The 20,089-nt window shown below is 49.1% G+C and overlaps 1 protein-coding gene and 3 long non-coding RNA genes across 6 annotated transcripts; 1 reads left to right on the top strand and 3 right to left on the bottom strand.

The window, feature by feature from the left end:
• Positions 1-2,157: 2,157 nt before the first annotated feature.
• On the bottom strand, positions 2,158-3,338 carry LOC104683270. The gene is made up of 2 exons (XR_002043491.3): positions 2,554-3,338; positions 2,158-2,352 (listed from the first exon to the last, which is right to left on the bottom strand). It is a non-coding gene; the product is annotated as an uncharacterized LOC104683270 (long non-coding RNA).
• An 8-nt stretch (positions 3,339-3,346) lies between these two features.
• On the bottom strand, positions 3,347-9,692 carry LOC120410681 (serine/arginine repetitive matrix protein 5-like). Its single transcript, XM_039559215.1, has 10 exons — positions 9,378-9,692; positions 8,964-9,055; positions 8,778-8,879; positions 8,369-8,493; positions 8,130-8,292; positions 7,937-8,043; positions 7,608-7,721; positions 7,362-7,480; positions 5,193-7,206; positions 3,347-4,286 (listed from the first exon to the last, which is right to left on the bottom strand). Exons 1-9 carry the CDS (start codon positions 9,418-9,420, stop codon positions 5,993-5,995), a joined length of 2,079 nt encoding a protein of 692 aa, XP_039415149.1. The 5' UTR covers positions 9,421-9,692; the 3' UTR covers positions 3,347-4,286; positions 5,193-5,992.
• Positions 9,693-11,233: 1,541 nt separating this feature from the next.
• LOC104683269 lies at positions 11,234-14,147 on the bottom strand. 3 transcript variants are annotated; one of them, XR_005602984.1, is made up of 3 exons: positions 14,095-14,147; positions 11,630-13,706; positions 11,234-11,428 (listed from the first exon to the last, which is right to left on the bottom strand). It is a non-coding gene; the product is annotated as an uncharacterized LOC104683269 (long non-coding RNA). The 3 variants fall into 3 exon arrangements; XR_005602983.1 differs by lacking the exon at positions 14,095-14,147 and having other exon boundaries at positions 11,630-11,712; positions 12,964-14,088; XR_005602982.1 differs by lacking the exon at positions 14,095-14,147 and having other exon boundaries at positions 11,630-14,088.
• A 525-nt stretch (positions 14,148-14,672) lies between these two features.
• On the top strand, positions 14,673-16,749 carry LOC120410650. Its single transcript, XR_005602951.1, has 3 exons — positions 14,673-14,900; positions 16,062-16,215; positions 16,661-16,749. It is a non-coding gene; the product is annotated as an uncharacterized LOC120410650 (long non-coding RNA).
• The last annotated feature ends 3,340 nt before the right edge of the window (positions 16,750-20,089 follow it).

Here is a 20,089-nt window from a genome sequence, read left to right as displayed (position 1 = left end):
GATATTAATTACAGATGGATATTTACAGTGACTACTGTGAAAATCCTTGCTGCTTCTTCCCAGGTGCAGATGTTCTTTCACAGGCAATGTGTTGCAGGGGGGGTGGTCCTGGGAGCAGGGGAATCCAGCCAGAGTCACGATACAAACACCAATACAATTTGAGCATCGTGCTCCCGTTTTATTGTTCCGTTACACCAAGTTATACTTTTTCCAAAGTTCACGCCCCTTTCCCATGAGAAAGCCTCTAAGCAGCGGGGGAGCTGACCAGTGTATACCTTTTCCCAAGGCTGTTCAAGGCTGCCAGCTAGCAGGTGCCTTGCAAGCCTGTTTTCAGCCTGAGGCCCCGTCAGGGGTACTTCTGCAACAGCCCTGGGATGCCCAAGGTCTCCTGGGATATCCTATATTCCACAAGGAATCCCTCTACAGCAATGGATTGTGCTTCTGTATTACAGGGGGGATTACTGTAACACGACGTATAAACAAGACGCCCGTGGAAAAGAAATATATATGGACTGATTCTTGATAGATGTTTCAGAGAGATGTTTATTTCTCCAGCCACATGGCCGGGGCTCTGCCGAGGAGCTCCTACAGTCACGGGACCCGAGGGTCCTTGCCCGCACAGGGGAACACGAAACAACCAATGGGGAACGAGGCTGACCAGGGGCAGGGAAACCTCGTGCCTCCCCCCAGGGCACCTCTCCCAGGACCACATGGCGGGGGCCTTGGTCGCACGGGTCACAATGGCCATTCTGACATCAGCAACGCGCACCCAAAATAGGGGCAACGATGGCCTCAGTCCCACGCCACCCATTTGAGGCTGCCCAATTGGGAACCGAGGTTCTGAGATGGGTCCGAGCCTTTGGTCAGAGTGGAACCAGGGCAGGGGTTCCTGCAGCAAGTGCAGGGTCAAATGCCAGGCCCTGGGGCAGCCATCGAGGGTGGCACTGTTGGCAGAAAGGGGCTGCTCATGCAGTGCCACTCCAGGGCTCCTGGCCCTGGCAGTCGCCTGCCCAACTTTTTACACTGACTCCGATGGAAACCCAGAGAATTCAGTGGGAGTTTTCTGTGTGCATCTGACTGGGAGAGCTTGACACAGTCCTCCACTCAGAAGTCAAATGCAGGAGGGATGCTTTTCCCACATGAAAGGCACTTTTGCCAGTTTGGTCCATGCTTTCCTACTAGCAAATAAATATATTGTAAAAAACAACTAGAAGAGAAGCACAAACCGTTCTTTTGGCCTTTTCTCATTCATGTCTTTGCAAACATGCTCCTGGAAAATCCAGATCAATGGCTTCTAGAACAATCAGCGAGACCCCTGGCAAGCAAGGGGTGAGGAGCAGGGACACCCTGCGCCTGCCTGATGCCGGGGCAGCAGGAGTTCATCAATTTTCCTGTCTCCATGGGAGAGGCACCTTGGGAGGACAAGGATGCCTTCACTGAACTAGGAGGGAGGCACAGCTGGTGCAATGCCAGGGAGTGCCTTTATCCAGGAGGCAGGGAGGAGGCAGCGGAGGAGGGCCAAGTTGGGAAGTGGCACCCAGAGCTCTGTAGTGATCCCGTGTCTCGGCAAGGGCTGGAAGCAGAAGGAGCCAGAAGAGCTCAGCCGGACAATCCCGAGCTCTGACACTTTGTCCTCAGCGCCATGAACCTCCTTCTTCCCCAGGCCCTGGGATCTGCTCCTGTGCTGCTCCTCCGCTGCCGAGGTCACTCACAGGCGCTGCTCCGGCCTGAGAAACAGCACAGCCAGCTGGGAGTGTGACAGCTGTGCTGGTCTGGGCACGGGTATGAGGCAAAGCACCCGGGTGTCCCTGGGCTGGGGGCAGTGCCCAGGCTGGGCTTGGCAGAGCCCGTCCGCTCCTGGAGGGCTGAGGGCACCGCTCTGGCCTGGCCTGGCCCTGGCCCTGGCTTGGGGGGCCCTTGACCTTCCTGCTTTCCCTTGCAGCCCCCAGGGATGAGGCAGAGCTCAATGGCCCCAGCCTGCCCAGCCAGTCAGGACTGGAGCCTTCCTGTGCCTCCCCAGAAGCCGAGGCCATCAGCCCCAGCTCACAAACACTGCCTAACAGGGTTTGCCCAGAGTTTTTCCTATTAGATCTTGGAAAGGATTTCCAAAGTAACACTGTTTGGCAGCTTCTTCAAGGAAGAAACATGACACGCTTCTCATCAGAAAAAAATGTTTATTGCTTTACTTTCACTTTTTTTCTTTTGGCGTCCTTATGCTTCCTTCGGCATTCCAGAAAATAGTGAAAATCTAACGTCTTATTAGGAGAAGTCTCTGAATCCACTCCTAGGAGAAGTCTCTAAATTCACTGTTTCTCTTGAACACTTTCTTTACATGCAGTTAAATAGCTGGTCCTGTAACATACAGAGATTTAGTGGTTTACCTGAGTGACATCACAACCAGTATACTAAACCACTTTTGTTCTCTGGTAATTACAAAGTTTCAGGCTCTTGTCCAGGTCCTGAATTAATTTCTCATGCAGATTCATAGCCGTGTTCCCTCCTCATGCTCAGCTTTCAGCCACAGTTACCAGGGAACAAACGTTACCTACTCACCTCAAGCAACAATCTACGTCTGTCTTCCCAACCGTCTTTCTCTTCACTGGGCTCTGTTGATCTACAAAATAACTTTGGGCCCTCTGCACAAAACAAAGAACCAATTATAAGCGTTAAGCACTTCTGATTATGCTGCTGCTTGGAACACTCATGAGCAACACAGCAATAAAGTCAGCAGCCCTATTCTTCGCGTCCTTCCTATTCTCTTCCCCCCACCACCACACGTGGGCTCCAATAGAAATGGTCTGTGTTACAGCCTCGTGTACTACGAAAAATGAAAGGCAGCAGCAGTTCTCCTGAACGTGCTGAAATCTAGATTGCAGTGAAATAGCAGCTGTTCCAGTAAAAGCCCAACACCGGGATCCCACATCTCCCCCCAAAACTGATGGCTGCGGACGACTGAGATCTCCATTTTAACACGCGCTGTAAATCAGACAGGCTGGAAGCACGCAGGACAGTAACTGTATGAACACATCAGTACATTGCATCAGAGTTACCTAGTAAGTCTCAAGAAACAAACATCCTTTAAGCCTGTCCTAATGCTATATTCTATCAAATGTAACAAGCCATCCTTTTGGTGGCCTGTGGAATGTTTTAGGGCTGTGTATGTTTTCTTTTGTTGTTGTTTTCTTTGTTTTTAAATACAAAATTTCACTGGATTCAGAAGAGAAAAACCAAGATTCACGAGGGCAAAGAACCACACAGGCTGCATATGTGGCTGATAAAAATACTCAACATTCTTAATGATGACAGCAGAAAAGACAGGAAAAAGTTAAAGATGATATACATGCCTGAAAGGAGGGTCCGAAATGTCTAGGCAACTTGTCCAGTGACTATTTTTTTGGTAAGCTCCAGAAGTCCAGACACTTATTAAGCAATTATCTGGAAGAAAAGAAAGCCAGACAGCTGCTCAGCCTTTATTTTGCCAGGACTTCCTCGCGGGCTTCTACCACAGCCTAGACCCCGAGTAAGGATGGCAAATGTTGACTACAAAACATTCATAAGCGGGCGGCATTTTTTCCTCACTGAATTCCAGTAAGAGTTTAAAAGGAAAAAAATACAAAAGGGGTGAATAAGTTCTGTTGTACCTCTTGGGCGTTCATCATCTTTGGAGAAGAAGAAAACTCTAGCACTTTCCGTGTGGGGTAAAGAAAGAAACCTAGACAAGTACAAAGGGATTTTAGCATCCTAAAAGGCACTATCAAATTCCATGAACGCGAGTTAAAGCTGTAGCGCTTCAGAGAAATGGTCAGCCTTGAAGAGCTTTACTCCGCAGTAACCAAATACAGCCTTCTATCAAAAACCCCGCTTTTTAAAAGAAAACTGACTGTGTCTTTGGCTTTTGGCCAAACTCCGTTTGGTTGTGGTCAAACCAAAACGACCCAGTTAATTTCTTGTGCTCCACTTCTCTCTTTTCATATTCAACTTCACACCAAATGGGCTGCTGGGAGTTTTGACTCTGTGCAGCACAAAAGGTTTTCCAGGGTGACTTTCACCGCTCAGAGGTGTGCAATGTCCGTTTCCCGTTTCCTGAGTGCTGCTCTTAATATGCCCACAGCATCCAACTACTGCAACCAAGGAGACAACAAATACAAATGGAACTTGCATTTCTTGGTCCTTTCCAATTTCTGATGTCTCGGGCTCATCATCACCCTCGGAACTGCTGTCTTGGAAACGTGGATCCTCTTGCCATGTGACTTTTACCGGTTTTATTGGTCCAAGTATGTAAGGCTCTGCAATAACAGCACCAAAAAAGAAAGCAAGCTGGAATAACCGGGTTATTCCTCTACTTGCAAGGAGAAATTCCCCCTTTCAAGTGAAATACTTCTCTTGGAGAAGGCAGATTTAAGGAGGACAGAATCTTCTCCCCTCAGATTTTCTGAGCTAAATCTCTGCTCCAGTATTTTCCACGTTGTTCTGGGGATCCCCTACGTATTCTTAAACCCCTATGGCTGCATTCAGAAGACACTACCTACCTTCTGAATTCAGCAGAAGTAGGCGGGGGGGGGGGGGGCTTGTTGCCTTGTGTTGTTGCATTGGGGTTTTTAATCTTTTGGACAGCTTCACACAGTTTCTTTTCTTTCCTACGTGACTGTGGCTTGATTTAATATTGTTTCATCTTAATTTCATAAGGCCTCATTTTATCTGAGGTTAGGACTCGCCAATGATCATGTGTCATTCAGTTTCCATTTTCTAAAGGTCCAAGAACAGAATTCAGTAACTAATAAAATGTTCTTGAATCTTGGGGTCAGCTCCAGGGTTTTGCTCTTCACTCTACATTAACACACATTTTCTTTGAAATCTTGTCGGGTTCTGTGAAACTTGCCATGACTGGTGTGTCCCCTTTTTCCCTGTTTGAGAAATTTAGGGGATGACAACAAGCTTTTTCACCACTCTGCAAAGACCCCACTGCCTTCTCAAAGCACACCTTTCAAAACTCCTGAGATGCAAGCACGAGTTACCTCTCGTTAATCTACCACAAGCCTGGCAAGTAGAAATGAAGATCAAAATGCTTCTAATTACTGGCTTCTGCCGCTGAAAATCCCCCGGATCCTGACCCTCTTTACACCGTATTGCTCTGCAGTGCCTGCCATAAGCTCTTCCTAGAAACGGCACCCTTAGAAGGGTTCTGCTGTTACCTTCGTTCATGCCCGACTCCTGTGTGTCTCCAAAGAAGGAAAAGTGAAAGTGCTCGACTCCTGAGCTACGTCGTTCGCAGGCAGAGGTCCCAGATGGTCAGCTGGGGCAGAGTCCTGCGCATCCTCTTTGTCCCAGAGTATGTCCTCAGTTTTTTCTGGTTTGTTCTTTGAAAGTCCAAACAAGTCTCTTAAATCAGCAGCAATAGTCCTCCGTTTTTTCTGGTTTGTTCTTTGAAAGTCCAAACAAGTCTCTTAAATCAGCAGCAATAGTCCTCCGTTTTTTCTGGTTTGTTCTTTGAAAGTCCAAACAAGTCTCTTAAATCAGCAGCAATATCGCGATCGATGTCTTCAGACACTTGAGGCAATGTCTCACTCTCTTCTTCCTTCTTCCTTTTGGCTTTCCTAAAATCAGATTGTTCAAGGATAGCAACACAGCACATGTCCTTTTCAAAGACATCTTCCCTAAGAGCCTCCTTGCTCTTCGTGTCTCCCTAAATGTATCCAAAGCCATTAAGGAGTGGTTCCCTATCAAGGGGAAGCAGTGGGGAAACATCTGAGGTTTGAGTCTAAAGGCAGGAACAAGTGTCCTTTTTTAATTAGCCGCACCCTTAAGTGACTTCTCACTTAATACGTGGTAACATAGAAATCCAGGTATTTAGCACAGATTTCTTTCCTGCCAATAGCAATGTCAAGAGCTAATACGCTTTTCTCAGAGACCTGCAAATCTCAAGGTCCCTGTATTGACCTTCCTCACCTTCACTTTTGGCAGAGAACAGGAGGACTAGAAAGAAAAGATGACACTACATGCTGCTTTTCGAGGTCTGAGTTGAGGCGCGACGTCGCTGGCGGGAGCGGTTGCTCCTGGTGGATGTCCCTGATGATGTCTCCCTCCGCCTGGGCCTCTCAGCACTTGCTGCTGTCCTGTGGCCCCCGTCACGGCGATTCCTCGACCGGACAGGTGGATTTGGGGCCGGACCTTGCTGGCGGGAGCGGCTGCGTCTGGGGGATGTCTCCGATGGTGTCCCCCTGCACCTGGGCCTCTCAGCCCTTGGTCCTGTCCTGTGGCTCCTGTCTCGGCGAATCCTCGACCGGACAGGTGGATTTGGGGCCGGACCTTGCTGGCGAGAGCGGCTGCGTCTGGGGGATGTCCCCGATGATGTCTCCCTGCACCTGGGCCTCTCAGCACCTGGTCCTGTCCTGTGGCTCCTGTCTCGGCGAATCCTCGACCGGACAGGTGGATTTGGGGCCGGACCTTGCTGGCGAGAGCGGCTGCGTCTGGGGGATGTCCCCGATGATGTCTCCCTGCACCTGGGCCTCTCAGCACCTGGTCCTGTCCTGTGGCTCCTGTCTCGGCGAATCCTCGACCGGACAGGTGGATTTGGGGCCGGACCTTGTTGCCGAGAGCGGTTGCATCTGGGGGATGTCTCTGATGGTGTCCCCCTGCACCTGGGCCTCTCAGCCCTTGGTCCTGTCCTGCGGCTCCTGTCTCGGCGAATCCTCGACCGGACAGGTGGATTTGGGGCCGGACCTTGTTGCCGAGAGCGGTTGCGTCGGGGGGATGTCTCTGATGGTGTCCCCCTGCACCTGGGCCTCTCAGCCCTTGGTCCTGTCCTGTGGTTTCTGTCTCGGCAACTCCTCGACCGGACAGTTCGATTCAGGGCCCAATGTTGCTGGCAAGAGCGGCTTTGCCTATGGTCAGGTCCAGGACTTTTAGGACGGCTGCCGTCCTCAGGGTCTGGGGAGCTGCTGTCTGATGACCCTGATGTTGCCTCACTTTCTGTGCCAGGGCTGCTGCTCTCCAGCGAGGAAGATTCCAGCAACGGCTCCAATGCTGCATGGTTGGTGCTGCTGCATTTTCTGCTCTCTCGAGATGGAGATGGAGGAGACAGACCTGATGGCACCGGGCTGCCAGAGCTGTGGCTGATGGCCTCGGATTCTGCGGAGCCATGGGCCGGCTCCAGTCCTGACTGGCTGGTCAGGCTGGGGCCATTGAACTCTGCCTCATGGCTGGAGGCTGAAAAGGGAAGCAGGAAGGTCAAGGGCCTGCCAGGCCAGGGCCAGGGCCAGGCCAGAGCGGTGCCCTCAGCCCTCCAGGAGCGGACGGGCTCTGCCAAGCCCAGCCTGGGCACTGCCCCCAGCCCAGGGACACCCGGGTGCTTTGCCTCATACCCGTGCCCAGACCAGCACAGCTGTCACACTCCCAGCTGGCTGTGCTGTTTCTCAGGCCGGAGCAGCGCCGGTGGCTGCCCTCAGCAGCGCAGGAGGAGCACAGGAGCAGTTCCCAGGGCCTGGGAAAGCAAACAGGTTCATGGCACTGAAGGCAAAGTCTCCACAGCTCGGGATTGTCCAGCTGAGCTCTTCTGGTTCCTTCTCCTTTGAGCCCTTGCCGAGACGGGGTGCAGCTTCCCGACCTACCCCTCTTCCTCTGCCTCCTCCCTGCCTCCTGGATAATGGCACTCTCTGGCATTGCACCGGCTGTGCCTCTCTCCTAATTCAGCAAAGGAATCGTTGTCCTCCCATGTTGGCTGTCTGATGGAGAAAGGAAAAGCTGCTTAGCTTGTGCTGCTCCGCCATCCTGGAGGTACAGGCTGTCCCTGCTCTTCCTCCGGTGCTTTTGCAAGTCGTGCATGAAGCTGAAGCCCCGACTCACGGGACAGGGCAGGGCCAGGACTGCCGGGGCGGGCCCTGACACGGCACAGCGCCTGCCCCTTCCTGTGTTGTGAACCAGGCAGAAGGACACCCACCTGAAGGGGATTCGGATCCCCATGATGAACATTCGGGGAAGAAATGCTCTAATGTCTCTGCAGAGGGGGCAGTGGAGGCATAAAAGACCAGCGCGCAAGGCCTGTCCCTGCAGGCCAAACAGCAGCAGTGTGAGTGAGGCCCTGGTGCTGCTGAGCACCTGCTGTGCCCCGGGGCTGCGGGAATGGCTCCTACCTGGATGCAGTCCCGGTGGAACCAGGCCCTTTTGCACGCTGGGCACACCAGGGTGCCATAAGTCTCTCTATCGTCCACGGTCTCCATGCAGATGGGGCATTCGGTTTCCGGCTCCGGAGTCACCCCCAGCTCCAGATGTGGGCGGTGCTCAGGGCAGTAGGTGCTGGGGGAAAAGGAATGGACAAAGTGAGAAATGCTGGGTCCTTCTGCAGGGGTGACCAGAAGGGGAGAGGAGGTACCTGTACGGTGCAATATACTGTGTGACACAGGCACCATGCTTGGCACAGGGCAGGTGGAACCATCTGTCGCAGTCTTCCTGACAGCACATGATGGTGGCCCCAGTCTCCCCACAGACGCAGCAGTGCTGGAAAGAGCCAAGCAGCCCCATCAGCGGCAGCCTCAGGGCCTCGCCAGGCAGTCCCACGGCTCCGGGCAGGGCGCAGGACTGTGGCCGCTGCTGGGTCTCAGCCCACAGACCCGCCTGGAGGAAGAGGCTCCTGTGCCAGAGGCTCTGTGGAGCCGCTGGGAGCCAGACTTTTGTCCCACAGCTGGTGGGAAGGGAGGGCCGGCCTTTCTTTCGTGGGGTCTGGGCTAAGCTCTGGCAAACCTCGCCTGGCACAAATCTCCCTGCTCTTGTCAGGCTCTCACCTTCTGAGCCGCTCGGCTGACTGCAAGTTGGATATCGCGAGGGTGAAAGCCCATGAGTCCTGTCCGATTATCGTCTTTTTGAGAAAGGAAGCTGGCAAAATACTGCGGAAAAGGCGAGGAGCTGATGAGGAGAGAGTGGCAGGGGCTGCCCACTGCAATGCTGGAGGGAGGCCCGGTGCAACTCACCAGGCAGAAGACGTGGGCACAGAGCCCGTGCTTCTCCCGTTTGTCGCCACAGATGTCCGGGTCAGCCTCTGCGCGGCGGCACAGCAGGCACGCTGCAGGGGACAGAGCCAATGGCACCGGGCACGAGCACCTCTGCGGGGCTCTTAGCCCGCAGCATCGGCCCCAAGGGCTGCTCTGGCCCTGCCTGCCTGGCTGATGGGCAGGCCTGGAGGCCTTGGGGAGCAGGGGACAGCGCGGGCACGGCCGTCCCAACAGCTGCCCCCGGCCCAGCTGGGCCCCCCTTGGGGAGGAAGGAGGCTCCCAGCCCCAGCATGGCTGGGCAGCTCCTGCCTCCCCCTGCCTCCGCTCCGGGCCCCACGCTGGCTGCCCCGACAGCCCCTGCGCCAGGCTGCGGGAGGGCTGCTTTGCCCTCACCTGGCTCTCTGGCATCAGGGGCCTCCTGTTTCGTGTCTGCCATGGTTCTTGTCAGCAGTGAGTCCCTGTGCAGGAACACTGCGGTCTCCTCCAGGTGCTCGTCCTCTCTCTCTATGGGAGAAAGGAGAGTGTGGGGTGTTTGCAGAACAGGCCCAGAGCCACGAGGGCACTACTCCCTGGTGAGCCCTGCTCCTGTCCTCCTTTTCCTCCCGTCACAGCGTCGAGGAACACTGCTGTCTCCTCTGGATGTTCCTCCGCTGCCTCTGGGAAGGGAGAGGCAGGTGAGCCTGCAGCACAGGCCCAGAGCCCCGAGGTGTGGGGCCCCTCTGGCCCCTGGGCAGCCCCGTCCCTGTCCTGCCTTCTCCTCCCGTTGTCAGGCGGCACTGACACACGGCCTGAGCCCAGCGTTCCCTCTTGTGGCCTTGGTCGCACGGGTCACAATGGCCATTCTGACATCAGCAACGCGCACCCAAAATAGGGGCAACGATGGCCTCAGTCCCACGCCACCCATTTGAGGCTGCCCAATTGGGAACCGAGGTTCTGAGATGGGTCTGAGCCTTTGGTCAGAGTGGAACCAGGGCAGGGGTTCCTGCAGCAAGTGCAGGGTCAAATGCCAGGCCCTGGGGCAGCCATCGAGGGTGGCACTGTTGGCAGAAAGGGGCTGCTCATGCAGTGCCACTCCAGGGCTCCTGGCCCTGGCAGTCGCCTGCCCAACTTTTTACACTGACTCCGATGGAAACCCAGAGAATTCAGTGGGAGTTTTCTGTGTGCATCTGACTGGGAGAGCTTGAAACAGTCCGCCACTCAGAAGTCAAATGCAGGAGGGATGCTTTTCCCACATGAAAGGCACTTTTGCCAGTTTGGTCCATGCTTTCCTACTAGCAAATAAATATATTGTAAAAAACAACTAGAAGAGAAGCACAAACCGTTCTTTTGGCCTTTTCTCATTCATGTCTTTGCAAACATGCTCCTGGAAAATCCAGATCAATGGCTTCTAGAACAATCAGCGAGACCCTGGCGAGCAAGGGGTGAGGAGCAGGGACACCCTGCGCCTGCCTGATGCCGGGGCAGCAGGAGTTCATCAATTTTCCTGTCTCCATGGGAGAGGCACCTTGGGAGGACAAGGATGCCTTCACTGAACTAGGAGGGAGGCACAGCTGGTGCAATGCCAGGGAGTGCCTTTATCCAGGAGGCAGGGAGGAGGCAGCGGAGGAGGGCCAAGTTGGGAAGTGGCACCCAGAGCTCTGTAGTGATCCCGTGTCTCGGCAAGGGCTGGAAGCAGAAGGAGCCAGAAGAGCTCAGCCAGACAATCCCGAGCTCTGACACTTTGTCCTCAGCGCCATGAACCTCCTTCTTCCCCAGGCCCTGGGATCTGCTCCTGTGCTGCTCCTCCGCTGCTGAGGTCACTCACAGGCGCTGCTCCGGCCTGAGAAACAGCACAGCCAGCTGGAAGTGTGACAGCTGTGCTGGTCTGGGCACGGGTATGAGGCAAAGCACCCGGGTGTCCCTGGGCTGGGGGCAGTGCCCAGGCTGGGCTTGGCAGAGCCCGTCCGCTCCTGGAGGGCTGAGGGCACCGCTCTGGCCTGGCCTGGCCCTGGCCCTGGCTTGGGGGGCCCTTGACCTTCCTGCTTTCCCTTGCAGCCCCCAGGGATGAGGCAGAGCTCAATGGCCCCAGCCTGCCCAGCCAGTCAGGACTGGAGCCTTCCTGTGCCTCCCCAGAAGCCGAGGCCATCAGCCCCAGCTCACAAACACTGCCTAACAGGGTTTGCCCAGAGTTTTTCCTATTAGATCTTGGAAAGGATTTCCAAAGTAACACTGTTTGGCAGCTTCTTCAAGGAAGAAACATGACACGCTTCTCATCAGAAAAAAATGTTTATTGCTTTACTTTCACTTTTTTTCTTTTGGCGTCCTTATGCTTCCTTCGGCATTCCAGAAAATAGTGAAAATCTAACGTCTTATTAGGAGAAGTCTCTGAATCCACTCCTAGGAGAAGTCTCTAAATTCACTGTTTCTCTTGAACACTTTCTTTACATGCAGTTAAATAGCTGGTCCTGTAACATACAGAGATTTAGTGGTTTACCTGAGTGACATCACAACCAGTATACTAAACCACTTTTGTTCTCTGGTAATTACAAAGTTTCAGGCTCTTGTCCAGGTCCTGAATTAATTTCTCATGCAGATTCATAGCCGTGTTCCCTCCTCATGCTCAGCTTTCAGCCACAGTTACCAGGGAACAAACGTTACCTACTCACCTCAAGCAACAATCTACGTCTGTCTTCCCAACCGTCTTTCTCTTCACTGGGCTCTGTTGATCTACAAAATAACTTTGGGCCCTCTGCACAAAACAAAGAACCAATTATAAGCGTTAAGCACTTCTGCTGCTTGGAACACTCATGAGCAACACAGCAATAAAGTCAGCAGCCCTATTCTTCGCGTCCTTCCTATTCTCTTCCCCCCACCACCACACGTGGGCTCCAATAGAAATGGTCTGTGTTACAGCCTCGTGTACTACGAAAAATGAAAGGCAGCAGCAGTTCTCCTGAACGTGCTGAAATCTAGATTGCAGTGAAATAGCAGCTGTTCCAGTAAAAGCTCAACACCGGGATCCCACATCTCCCCCCAAAACTGATGGCTGCGGACGACTGAGATCTCCATTTTAACACGCGCTGTAAATCAGACAGGCTGGAAGCACGCAGGACAGTAACTGTATGAACACATCAGTACATTGCATCAGAGTTACCTAGTAAGTCTCAAGAAACAAACATCCTTTAAGCCTGTCCTAATGCTATATTCTATCAAATGTAACAAGCCATCCTTTTGGTGGCCTGTGGAATGTTTTAGGGCTGTGTATGTTTTCTTTTGTTGTTGTTTTCTTTGTTTTTAAATACAAAATTTCACTGGATTCAGAAGAGAAAAACCAAGATTCACGAGGGCAAAGAACCACACAGGCTGCATATGTGGCTGATAAAAATACTCAACATTCTTAATGATGACAGCAGAAAGACATCTTACCTTGTGCACACACCTTGTACAATTCTGCTTTACAGTTACGACTGTTCGGTTTTACCATGGGCAAAATACCCATGCAAAGGGTAACTCAGGTGTTACAACATGAGACAGTTTGGTATAAAAATTCAACTTTCTGATTATGTCACACTAAACTTTTCCCTGTAACACTTACTTCTGTATATCTCCTGAACTTGCATCTTTTTTCAACATCTCATCCACTTCAGCTTAATTTTCCTCATCGGAATCGAATATTATGTGTTTGTGCTTTTCATGCTGGCTGCTTATCCTAGGAAAGACTCATCAAGTCAAACACATCAAATACTTGCTGCCCTCAGACATGACTCTCTGAAAGACATTTCCATGACACAAAAAGAGGAATCTGCTATTCCTCTTGCAACTCTACAGGTGTTCCAGGGATGGGGTATGCAGCCTTTTGTATACTCTCAAAAGAAAACTGGCAATGTCATCAGAAATTCCAGACTGATTTTAAAGCATCTTGCTCCACATGTATTAATTACCCTCTTCCTTCTACTGTGCTAGTACCTTGTATTGAGGTAGAAGTTGTGAGTATAATTACCAGATTAGAAAGAGCTCCTTGAATGAGTTTCTTCTGTAATTCTCTCACTTTGTGTCTCTCTTCCAGAGCTGCCAGCCTCCTCTGGTTGTCCTGGAGCTATTTCTCTATTGTACTGGGCTCTTTTGAGGCAGCAGCATGAAGACAAAGCTCCTTATCTTCCAGAAGGCTTGTCTTCCCATTCCCACCTTTATTACCTTCACATTCTGGATTTTTTTCTGCTTGTATTCCTCTTAAATGTTTTGGAAACCTGTTTTGGGCTCTTCAGCTGCTGTTTAATGTGTTCCTGGGCCCCTGCAGCATCACTGTCCGTGTCACTCCTCCCATCACTCTGATCAGTACTGGCAGCAGCAGCTCCATGCTCTGAGTTTTGGTCTTGTAGAGAACTCACACCTTTGTTCTTCCCTTGCAAATGAGGCCTGGAGCCAGCTGCTGAGGAGAAAGCAGCTGACAGTTCCTTGTGCTGTTCACAAGGCATTTTGTGTCTCTTTTCGCTGCTGACTTCAAGTGAACACGATGGATGGTTCTTTGGCTGATTTTTGGATGACTCCTCCCCACAATAAGATGTACAAGCTTCAAGTCCCAAGCTTTCTATAGACTTCTTCTTTAACCCAGTGCTGTCCTTACTTAACTCTTTTACACAAAGGGACCCCATTCCTCTAAAGGGCATACAAACGTTTGGAAACCTGTTCCTTCTCCATGCTCAGAAGCCAAGGTGTGACACCCAGAACACACACTCTGTTTCTCTGCAAGGAGACAAAACAGATCAATGACACAGAAGTTAACGTGATTAGAACAACGAATCAGGGACAAATCAGCGCATTAGAAAGCCATGAAGAACCCTATAAGCAGAGCACTCTTTGATTTGCAGTAGGTAACACGCTCTGCTCCAGCGCAGCGACAGCAAATCCCGCGCTGCTGCAGGAACCGGGGTTCAGGCGCTGGGGGGTTTTTAAAACCCTAAACCACATAACCAAATGCGCGAGAGTAAGTGCAAACGGCTCTTTGCAGTATAACCCAAGGGTTCCCTATGGAGGGAACGCGAGCCGCCCACAGCCCAACCCTCCCCTCCCGGGAGATGCCGAGGGACCCCCGGACTGAGGAGCCGCGCAGGCGGCTCCGGCCCCGCCTCACCGCCGCCATGTGCAAGCCCCGCAGCGCCACCAGCTTACCGTCCCCCTCGCAACTCTCCCCAGCCCGCACTCGAAAAAAGGGTTCCGCCTCCTCGGGCCGCTGGCTTCTGATGGGGTGTTCGTCTCTGCCGGGTTCCTGTTTCCGGCCGGTCAAATGTGGTGGGAACACAGGGGCTGGCTCGTGTAACAGCGGACGCTTTGAACGTAACTAACCAGGAAGAAAAGCAGGGGTGTTTTCTGGAACACGTGAGCAAAAATTAACGTAACCAAGGGAACAGCCGACAAAGCAAGGCTTTTTCCTGTCATTTATAATAATGAACTCGGGAATTATCCCCCAGCAGCTCTGTTGTTTGACCGGGAAGGGGAAGGAAGGCGCGGCCAGCGCCCCCCGCTCGGGCAGCAGCTGTGGTAGCGCCCAGGCTTGTAGGTTGGCGCGCGGTTCGAACGGCGCGGGGCGCGCGCGCTGCGTCAGAGCGCTCCGACCGCTCCTCGCTCCGTGCCGGGGCCGCGTCAGAGCGCTCCGACCGCTCCGTGCCGGGGCCGCCGGGGCCGCGTCAGAGCGCTCCGACCGCTCCGACCGCTCCGTGCCGGGGCTGCCGGACTGCACTGCTTGGACACTCCTCCCGCCCTCGCGGCATCTCTGGCACCTGCGAGCCTCGGTGCGGGGCAGCACCGGCTCCTCGGACGAGTCGCGATTTCAGCATCGCCCTGCGAGGTTGGAAGGTCCAGTTCGGTTCTCGCAAGCGCTCCAAGGCGCTTGCTCTTGTGGCAGCATAACATCAAATAGTCGGGGGTATAAACGGGCAGGTACGTAGAAAGGTGAAAAATGTGCTGTTAATGCACAAATATTTATAAATATACACGTATATACACGCTTATGATATACGACAGGAGAAGTGTTTGTAAAAGTTTTGTTTTGCTTAGTTAAAGTATAGGGTTTTTCTCCCAGATATAAAGCTCCCTGAAGTCATAATTAGTGCTTGAGTCTTCTGCAGTCTGGTGAAGTCCTTGAGTTCAAGTAGCTGCACGTAGTTTGTCTTGTGTTGCTGCTGTTAAAAGAGGGACCAGCTGACCTGGAGTAAAGTTCTGGCTGTTTTAATGTTTTTCTTTTTCACACCATACTCTTTATTATGACCGTGACTTTCTTCACTGTATCCAGTTAAAAAAAATCTGGTGGTGACTGGATAATTATTTAGTTGCATATACTTCCTTTATTCACTAAGCAAGTCTTTGATGCAAAGCATGCTTTGGATGTTGTTTTCTTATGTGTGTTATAAAGGCACTATTTCTTACTAAATAAACAAATAAAATCCTATTTCCCCCTCATCCCCTTTTACTGAACCATGCTAGTGTGGAACTTGCACATAGAATAGGGGTGGTTTAAAACCACACAAAACTAAATGTTGGGTTTTTCCTGGTCAAAAGTATTAGTACATTAGTTTTGAGCTGCATAATATCTCCGACAGACTTCTGAATGTGTTGTAGCTAGGCTGAATGTCAGATTATTATCTTTCCTGAAAACTGAGGTTTATCTATTTTTTAAGTTACTGATAAAGTGTCTTTGAGATTTGTGTCTCTTTACTGCTGTTTACTCTGAAGGCAGATTGTGTTAGGAACAGTGTTAGGAGCAGCTGTGCCTCGTCTGACCAGGTGAGTCATTAGGTCAATTGGTCAAAGCTGGGTTCAATTTTTATCTCTAGTTGCAATTGGTTTTTACCTGTGGAGCAGCTTGTTGTTCTATTACAGCAAATGTAAAACAGCTGGATGTGCTCCTGGATCAAACTAGGATTAATTAAAAAGGTTCTTAAAGCCCTTGACTGCATTAGATCCCTGATTTAAGGTCTGTCTCTGGAGGCTGTGCACTGGTCTGTATCTTCAAACAGTTACCTAATGTTATGCTTGTGTTGTTAAAAAATTAATCCCTTGTTTGTTTGTTCCTGAGAAAAATCCTTATTTTGTTTTATGCAGTAACACTGATCCTGAGAAATGGACAAGAGCATTTATCAAGCTTATGAAAGTGAAATCCGGGCACTGGAAGAAGAAATTAGGTTATTGACAGAAAAGTATGAAGATACCTGACAAGAATCCACTTTTTTTCTGATGAGGAGATACTGAAGTCAATGTATGCCTTTTATTCATTTGTTAGATTAACAGAGTTTCTTTGACAAAATTGTTTGGGATAAGCTTTTGCCTCTATGTTAGGACTTTCCTTGTGTTAGTAAATGTAAACTCAGTGGATAAAATAAGTCACTTAGATGAGTAAAGGCATCTTAGGGTCCCTTTTGTTGCACGTTCCTCAAAAGGGACACTTGCACCTCCAGACTTGGAGTAAAAGCTGTGTCTACCTGGCAGTGAATGGAAAGAGTTTATGTAAGTTAGAATAGTTTGCTGTTTCCAGCAATGTGATCCAACTGAAATTTGACTCCTTGAAAACTGATTTGGGTCTGAAAACCATTAGATCCCATTCCCAATGCCTTTTATTTAATGATATTGCTGTACTGACATGGAAAAACAAGTTACGTCTGGGTATTTTGCCCTTTTGATTTTATTCTTTTTTTCCATTCTAGAAAATCGTTCCAAAGAGAAACTCAGGGAGAAACCAAGGGACAGGAATATCCATCAGACCTGAAAGCTCAACTTGAAAGTCTAGGAACAGATCTCCCATTTTTCATGACATTTACTGGTTTCCAGTTCATAAGCTGTTCCAAGAAAACAGTGGAAAAAAGTAAGCAGTTTTGTGCCCTTTACTGAGTATACTGGTTGCAGTTCATCTGCAAACCTATGTTCTACTTCACTGTTAGCAGAAAGACAATTAGATTTTTGATATTTGAAATACAATAAGATTTGGTTCATTGACAAAACAGTTTCTGAGTAAATGTAGTGCTTTGCTTAGTGGGAAAGTGACAGACTATTATTGTGCTTTGCATAGGGGGAAAGTGGAGTTAGTTGTTGGGGTTTTTAAACATGTTAAACTTCTTTACATGAGGGATTGTATCAGTTGGTACTTTAAATATGATTAAGGGAAGAAATGCAGTAGTCATTGAATAGAAGTGTAATTGATTATTTTGTTAACTTGATTTTATAACAGCTGAAAACAGGACAGTGCAGAAGCACAGATTATCAGGGAAATGTCACTCCCTGTCTTTTCAATTGGAATTCCAGCTTCTTGAAATGCAGGTAAGGGTTAATGTATGTTTGAAAAACAATCAACTACCAAACAAACAAAACTTCAAATGGACAAATGTCAGTACTTCCTTTTCCAGCTGAAACCTTTAACTGTTTCATCTAAGCTTCAGTGGGTTCTTTGGACTCTTAAACATCTTTGGAACTTTGTAATTCTGCATGCATCCATGCAAGATAGTTCTGAAGGTCTGGTTTAGTGTTTAGCCACAAAATGGTTACCATAGAATGATTTAGGTTGGAAAAAACCTTCAAGATCAAGTCCAGCTATTGAGCCAGCACTGCCAAGTCTCTATCACCCTTCCTTCCCAAAACGTGGTCCCTGCAGGATGCTCTTGCAGACTAACACTGAGGTAAAACCCTGAGAGCACTTGGTGTCCCTCAGCTCTGTCAGGTACCTGCTGGGGCCTCATCCTGACCCTGCACAGCTTTCATCCCACACAAATCATTCTCCTATAGTCACATATCTTATTCTGGAAACTGGAAAATGCCAAATGTTACCTCTCTGGAAGAAGCTGGGGAATAGCTAAAACACTACAAACATGAGCAGCTCTTTGTTGGTTTTTTTTTTTCCTTTTTTTCCTACACTTGTGTGTGCATAGTTAATGTGAGTAGTCATTGCAGCACTGCCCACAAGTTACACTAATGATTGCTGGTTTTCTGGGAGGGAGCTCTTTCATAAGACTCTATTCTTAGCACAGAATTTAGGGTGCTAAGCAGAGGAAGACAGCTACTACCCCAGTTTGGAATAGTATTTTTCTAACACTGTTGCACTTTGTAATAGTATTTCTAATATCAGGAAAACTTGATTCTCAGCTCAGCTTTAAAGTTGTTGATTTTTTTGGTTGTTTTGGGGTTTTTTTTTAACTTAATGACATGGGACTGAGAGTAAACAGTAAAGATGTCCTTCCTATTCTTTAGAAAAGCCATATTATTAATTTGGGAATTGAATATTTAGGTAGTCAAACATGGATTTTATCCTTGAAACTGCAGTAGTTCAGCTGAACGAGCACCCTCTGAAGTCCATTTGTGACTTGAAACTTGTGGTCTTTGTGATGCCTCCTTACATTTGCTTGTATGAAACTGCACTTAGCCTTGAGTGGGGACATGGCCCACACCAATTATGCAGCTTGGTGAGATGAATGTTTCTCTCTCAGCTGCATCTCCTGCAGGATGATGACATCTTTTGGTGTCAGTGGAGCTCAGGGTAACGCGTGTTAAATTTACCGCCGACGGCATCGGTGCTGCTTAAAGCCGTGGTGCCACTGTGCGGCAGCACTTGGCTGCCTAATGCCTAAAATTTGGGCTACTTTTGAGTGCCGATGAGATCCCCATAGTGAGGGAGATAGGGAATTCCAGGTGTATATGTACTTTAAAACCCCCACTTCAGTTGTAAAAGTATAATTTTGAGCTAATTTTTGCACGGGTTTTTTTTTTTTCTAGAAGTACATTGTATTCCAAATAACCTGCACTAACATTAGCATGGGCAGGGTAGTACACAGTTACAACCAGTTTCACCTGTCATGAGGAGTAAAAGGTGACAGCTGTTTTTGGGAAGTGCCCAGCAGGTAACAGGTCTGTTGGTATGCAGCAGAAGATTAGGAAGTTTTTCTCACACTGCTAACTGTAGCTTTTTATTCTAGTAGTGAAGTCACAATAGAGTTAACTCAGCTCCATGGTATTAGGTATTAGAGGAAGACGTGTGCAATGGGCTTGAAAATCAGCCAGAACAAGTCTAAGCCTTTTGAGAAAGCAATCACTTAAAAGTTTATTTCATGGCAGGAGCTTTCCTTTTAAATCTTTTTATTTGGCCCTACAATGGCATTTTGGCATGTTAGTAACCCACCCATTGGCAAACCAGTCCCTTCAGAAGGTGGCACATTAGCTTGTGACTGCTGGCAGCTTCTCCACAACTCCATTCCCCTGTTGAGCCTTTTGCTCTAAACCTGAAATGATTTTTCCTGATGTTATTTAGTCCATCCACTGATCTTTGTAGTGCCTTGCTTTACTTTTCCCATCTTGAGTGATGGCAGTGTTAGCAGGGCTTCTGTCCAACCAGTTCAGGGACTGCTGAGATGTGTGTGCAGTTAACTCCAGCTTTCCTCTCTGGCCATTCCCATTTGCTCGTAGTGACTTGGTATTAGAAGTTTAAAGTGAGGCATTTTCTATGGGCTTCAAACCATGATTTTAAGCTCTTTCATTCACTGTCATCTAATCCATTACTTTGGTATGTTCAAGAATGCATAGAAAAAACAATTCTTTTATGGCTTCATTTCTCCTCTTTGTCCTTCTTTTCTCATTCTTTAAGAGCTTATTAGTTAATTTAGAATAATTGTATTATCATGCACATGTTCCTGAGTAACAGTTATTGTCAAAAGGGACATGATTTTGAGACAAAACTATAGTCTTTAAAATAAATTTTTTAAGAAAGGAAAACTATCAGATAAAACCTTTTATTTGGATTTTCTAGTATATGTGGCAGCTAAAGGTTGTGTTGGAAAATGAGAAGAATCTTAAAGAAGTGGAATTGATGTGAAAGGAAGCAATGAACCTTCCTTTATATGTATATATTCTCTCTGCTGACAAACTCGGGTATTATTCCAAAAGCATTGTTGTGTGGGTAATAGTGCTACTGTTGAAATGAAAGAAACTGTTCACACACACGAACTGTAGTTTAAAAGATGCTATTTTAAGGATTGTAGTGCTTAGCAGCATTTATATATACTTTTTTCTGCTTTAGATGCAAATAGACACATTTTTGTCTTTGCTAGAGAAATTTCTAAAATATTTTGTTGTTACTTCTCCAATCTAGAACA

The sequence above is a fragment of the Corvus cornix genome, chromosome 12, assembly GCF_000738735.6.
Source record: "Corvus cornix cornix isolate S_Up_H32 chromosome 12, ASM73873v5, whole genome shotgun sequence".
Classification (NCBI taxonomy): Eukaryota; Metazoa; Chordata; class Aves; order Passeriformes; family Corvidae; genus Corvus; species Corvus cornix.
This window is presented reverse-complemented; position numbering and strand designations above follow the sequence as displayed.

Bases quoted from the DNA above. Each gene is read 5' to 3' on its own strand.
- LOC120410681 (XM_039559215.1), bottom strand. From the start codon at position 9,420: ATGGCAGACACGAAACAGGAGGCCCCTGATGCCAGAGAGCCAG. The intron at 8,880-8,963 runs GTGAGTTGCACC...CCTTTTCCGCAG, and splicing joins GTGCCCACGTCTTCTGCCTG to TATTTTGCCAGCTTCCTTTC. The intron at 8,044-8,129 runs GTAGGAGCCATT...TTTGGCCTGCAG, and splicing joins TCCACCGGGACTGCATCCAG to GGACAGGCCTTGCGCGCTGG.